Source organism: Sinocyclocheilus anshuiensis, unplaced genomic scaffold (assembly GCF_001515605.1).
Source record: "Sinocyclocheilus anshuiensis isolate Anshui unplaced genomic scaffold, SAMN03320099.WGS_v1.1 scaffold4850, whole genome shotgun sequence".
In the NCBI taxonomy this organism is placed as follows: domain Eukaryota; kingdom Metazoa; phylum Chordata; class Actinopteri; order Cypriniformes; family Cyprinidae; genus Sinocyclocheilus; species Sinocyclocheilus anshuiensis.
The window spans coordinates 10,023-15,369 of NW_015557373.1; the positions used below are offsets into that span (position 1 = coordinate 10,023).

The following is a 5,347-nucleotide window of genomic DNA, read 5'->3' on the forward strand; positions in this document are numbered from 1 at the left end:
TGTGTGTTTTTTTTTCAGTTTTTTTTTTCAGTTTTCTATCAGCTGTGACATAATTTTATATTTTATCCAAGGGCATTTTTTTACCTTTATAGAGGGCATTTTCCCACTAATCTCATTAATAGTTTAATTAAAAATTCTTACATTTGATCTTTAAATTAAATTATAATATGTGATTATCTATACGTTATCAAATTAAATCATTTACACTGAAAAATACAACTGCATTAAGCAGTAGGTGCCAGTTGTGAATGATGCCATTTAGAGAGATGCCGTTTTATGAGTGAGTCATTGAGTCATTCATTCAAACGATTTGTTCAAACAGCAGATTTATGTTTTAATCATGTTACTTGTCTGGCGTTAATGAAGCGTTAATGTCGAGCCCTGGAGTCTTTGTGCCGGGGCCCAGGCCCAATTTAAACCCTGGGTGTTACAGGCAAAAAAATATCGATTGTATCAGGTTTGAGGATCACCTGATCCAATTTTGATGAAAATTACTCAGAATCTTTACTACTGAGTTCACAGATTTCACCATGATGTAATAAATCAGAAGGGAAAATTAGATAAAAACTTAAATGTTAGTAAAGTTTTGAACTGTTGGTGGTGTAAGTGGCGTTTGACAGCTAAATATATCTTCCAGAAGAAAGAGCTGAGAGAAATTTTTTCAAAAACGCTTTAGAAAAGAGTCGGGACGAGTATCAAAACAAACTTGTAGCCAATCAGCAGTAAGGGGTGTGTCTACTCATCCACTATAAGAATCAGTCTCAAACAACCATTCATTGCAGAGTATTGTAAGCGCATATCGCTACCCTAGTTGAAAGCTACTTTGCAGAGCCAGTTCCCGGTCCTAGTTGGAGTTTCTAGTTGTCTAAGTCTAGTCACGTCTAGTTTCCTGATTGCCTGTTTCCTGATTTTCGCTTGTCCTGGATTATCCCTCTCGTCTCGCCCTGTTCGAATACTGTTTGCCCCTCGCCTGGACCATAGCCTGTGTTTCGGATTAACCCTTTGGATTACCCTGTTTGGACATTGTTCGCCGGAGATCGACCACGCCCGCTCACTGGACTTCTCTTGTGTATTGCCCTCAATATACCTGTTTGCCATTGTCTGACTCTTGCTTGTTTTGACTTTGTTCTAGAATAAAAGCTTTGCATATGGATCCGCACGCCTCTCGTCTCGTTGACCCCGTAACAGAATACTTGGCCACACAAGGGTCCAGCAGCTTCTCATGTGAACATTGGCCAGGTATGGACACTGCAAGACTGTTGTCAGCCCTCGAGCAGGGCACACGCTCGCTCGAGGACTACATTCAAGAGTATCTGGACATTGCCTATCACTCTGATTTACCGGACTGTGTTGTGATAGATTTTTTCTGTAATGGCATTAATCAACCGCTAAAGTCGAAGCTCATACTTGAGGGTCCGCGTTCGTCACTGTCAATTTATGGATTATGCTTTATTGACTGTGGGCTCTTTGTGTACTGTGGGTATCGTGGAGGAAGAACGTGATACCGCGTCTGTGCCTGTAATGGTGGCTGCTGAGTTTAGTCAACCACAAGCTCCGGGATATTCAAGTTTACTGATCGCTACTCCGGTGATGCAACCCGCTCGTGAAATGGCGGCCGCACTAGAGCGCGCTCGCATGATGGCGGCAACAGCGTAGCCCATTCGCAAAATGGCGGCTGCACTAGAGCACACTCACAAAATGGCGGCGACAGTGGAGCACGCTCACAAGATGGCGGACACAACAGCACCCCGTTATGTCACAGCTGCCCTTCATGAGTCCAGTCAAGTCACCATTGATCCTCCCGAGTCAAGTCAACTCACAGCAGATCTTCGTGAGGCAAGTCAAGTCACACCTGTTCTTCATTGCACATGGATCCGCACGTCTCACGTCTTGTCAGCCCCGTAACAGAATACTCGGCCACACAAGGATCCAGCAGCTTCTCATGTGAACATTGGCCAGGTATGGACACTGCAAGACTGTTGTTAGCCCTCGAGCAGGGCACACGCTCGCTCGAGGACTACATTCAAGGGTATCTGGACATTGCCTATCACTCTGATTTACCGGACTGTGTTTTGATAGATTTTTTCTGTAATGGCATTAATCAACTGCTAAAGTCTAAGCTCATACTTGAGGGTCCACGTTCGTCACTATGTCAGTTTATGGATTATGCTTTATTGACTGTTGGCTCTTTGTGTACTGTGGGTATCGCGGAGGAAGAACGTGATACCGCGTCTGTGCCTGTAATAGTGGCTGCTGAGTTTAGTCAACCACAAGCTCCGGGATATTAAAGTTTACTGATCGCTACTCCGGTGATGCAACCCGCTCGTGAAATGGCGGCCGCACTAGAGCGCGCTCGCATGATGGCGGCAACAGCGTAGCCCATTCGCAAAATGGCGGCTGCACTAGAGCACACTCCGTCCTGTCACGGCTATGGAGGCTGTCTGTGAACTCTCTGCCTGTTCTGTCACAGCTGTTGAACGTTTACAAACTATTGTCTCATCCTGAACCGGCCAAGAAGGCCATTTGTGAACTATTGCCCTGTCTCAACCCAGCTGAAAAAGCTGTTTCTGAACTCTCAGCCTTGTCTGTCACACCTGAGGATGCTGTTTGTGAATTTCCTGACTGTTCTGTTTCCCCAAATGTGTGTCAACTGTCAACGTGTCCAGTATCCCAGAGTTTGTTTGATTTCCCTGTCTGTCCAGTTCCAATCAAGGAACCTGTTAGCTGCCCCATCTGTCCAGTCATGAGCCCAGAAACTATTAATGCATCACATGTCCTTCCCGTTAACCCTTTCACTGCCATAGAGATTATTCAGGAACTGTCTGCTTGTTCTGTTTCCCCAAGTGTGTCTGATTTTGAACCATCTGTCTGTCCAGTCACTGAAATATCTACCAGTCCAGTTTCTGTTAATCCATCTAATTTAGCAAAATCTGTCTGTCTGGTACCAACTAAGCAGTCTGATTTGGAGTCATCTGTGTGTTCTGTTTCAAACAATGAGCTTGAGTTTGACCAGTCTGTCTGTCCCATTCCTACCTATGCATTTGATTATGAACTGTCTGCCTGTTCAGTTGTCACCAGGGAAACTATGGATGAACTTTTTGAGTTCACTGCCTCGGCCCTTGGGGCCGTGAATACTCTGTATGTGTTGTCTGTCTCTGCTTTTCCTAGGTCTCCGTCTCTGCCATGGTCTCCTGATCCATCTGCTCCACCCTGGTGGGCTTCTGCTTTGTCTGCTCCATCGTGGTGGTCTTCTGCTCCATCTGCTCTGGCCTGGTGGTCTTCTGCTCCTCCGTGGTGGTCTTCTGCTCTGGCCTGCTGGTCTTCTGCTCCTCCGTGGTGGTCTTCTGCTCCGTCTGCTCCGTCTGCTCCAGCCTGGTGGTCTTCTGTCCTGCTCTGGAGGTCTTCTGTTCCGCCGTGGGGATCTTCGGACCCGTCTGCTCTGCTGTGGTGATCCTCAGCTCCACCTGAACCAAAAACATGTGTGTGTTCCCTACTGTGTGTGTGCACTTGGATGAATTAAATGCAGAGCACAAATTCTGAGTATGGGTCACCATACTTGGCCACGTCACTTCACTCATGAAATGTTTCTCTGTGAGTCACCTGTCACAGCAGGATCTGCTCAATTCACCATGTTCCTTTTCTCCTAGATCTCTGTTACCTGCAGGAACTGGATGTGATCCTGTGTGTGTGAAAGCTGCTCCAGTTCAGCGTCTCTCCTCCTCAGATCATTGATCTCCTGCTCCAGTCGCTCCAGTCGTCCTTCAGCTCGACTCACTGCAGTCTTTTCCTGATCTCTGATGAGCCGTATCAGCTCAGAGCGGCTTCTCTCAATGGAGCGGATGAGCTCAGTAAAGATCCTCTCACTGTCCTCCACTGCTGTCTGTGCAGAGCGCTGTTAGGACACACAGTGATTCAGGCTTCAGTGAGTCTGAACTGAGACGGAGACAAACTTCTCTTCTTCTCCAGACTCACCTTATGAGACTCCACAGCCTCTCTCAGCTGCTGAAGATCTTTCTCTCTCTGCTGGATTTCAGTAAAGATCCTCTCACTGTCCTCCACTGCTGTCTGTGCAGAGCGCTGTTAGGACACACAGTGATTCAGGCTTCAGTGAGTTTGAACTGAGACTGAGACAAACTTCTCTTCTTCTCCAGACTCACCTTTTGAGACTTCACAGCCTCTCTCAGCTGCTGAAGATCTTTCTCTCTCTGCTGGATTGTCTGCTGGAACGTCTTCTGCGTCTCCTTCAGCTGCTTCTGCAGGAGAAACGGATGATAGTGAACGTCACAGAAAACTACATATAAAGAAACTATTAATATTATTGAACAAGTACAACTAGCAACCTAATTCGCATGCATTGTGCATACTGCTAGGCACCTCTCTCCAAGTCACCAGCTGATGTGTTGCTTGGCTGGCTAGCTGTTTCAATACTTACTACTTATTGTGTAGTTAAGAGGAAAAGCATGTCTTTTCGTCATTTTATCACTTTTTAAATGTTGTCATATTTCTCCAGCTACTCTTCCTTTTCAGTGGTCTCCAGCTCCTGTAGCACACACTAGCGTGAGGCTGCCTCTGCAAGCTGTGCAGGCTGCACAGGCTCTCCAGCATTTTCCCCCGAATATCACAAGCCCCCGTGGCCTACAGCTACAGCAGCAGCTGCTTATGCTTGCAACACATGCCCTCACATCTCAGTCTTTTCCTCCTGTTACTTCGAATCCTTTTCCTTTTCAGTGGCCTCCAGCTCCCATAGCAGACACTAGCCCAGAGGCCGATTTAAACGTCAGGCTGCCTCTGCTGACAATTGCAGCCCATGCTCTTCTTCCTAATAGCTCCCTATTTCATTCAAAATTACGTTGTCTTCCAGATCAAGTTCCGGCTCCCCTCGAGCTTCAAGACACAGCAGGCCGTCAGCAAGCCTGGGCCGCGCCCCAGACTCGGCTTCTCCTCACACTGCATTGCCTCACTCCGCTTCTCAACTAATCACTGCGGCGCCTTCAGCTACAGCGCCGCATGCAAAGTCGCCCGCTGGCGTGGCTTCCCAAACTCCTAACTTTCCTAACTGGTAAACAGTTGGCGGTTAAAGTTTTCTATGCACAATTTGAATTGACGAAAGTCACGAGACCTATTACTCTCTATCCAATCATGTTGATGGATAAAAATAAAATTAAAATAAGCATGTAACGACCACAAACGGAGGAAAATAGCGGAGTAAAAGTACCGATACATCACTTAAAATGTACTCAAGTAAAAGTAAAAGTACACAATTTTTAAACTACTCAAAGTACAATTACTGATAAAAACTACTTAATTACTGTAACGTGAGTATTTGTAATTCGTTACTTCACACCCC

At 46.3% G+C, this 5,347-nt stretch overlaps 1 protein-coding gene across 1 annotated transcript in view; it reads right to left on the minus strand.

Annotated features, from left to right (window-relative positions):
• LOC107679125 (tripartite motif-containing protein 16-like protein) overlaps window positions 1-5,347 on the minus strand; it is a 9,266-nt gene that overhangs the window by 2,865 nt on the left and 1,054 nt on the right. The window contains exons 2-3 of the mRNA XM_016474585.1: window positions 4,158-4,253; window positions 3,659-3,892 (exon numbers count right to left, since the gene is read on the minus strand). Of these exons, the coding sequence (XP_016330071.1) occupies window positions 3,659-3,892; window positions 4,158-4,253 (330 nt within the window). The remainder of the gene's footprint in view (window positions 1-3,658; window positions 3,893-4,157; window positions 4,254-5,347) is intronic.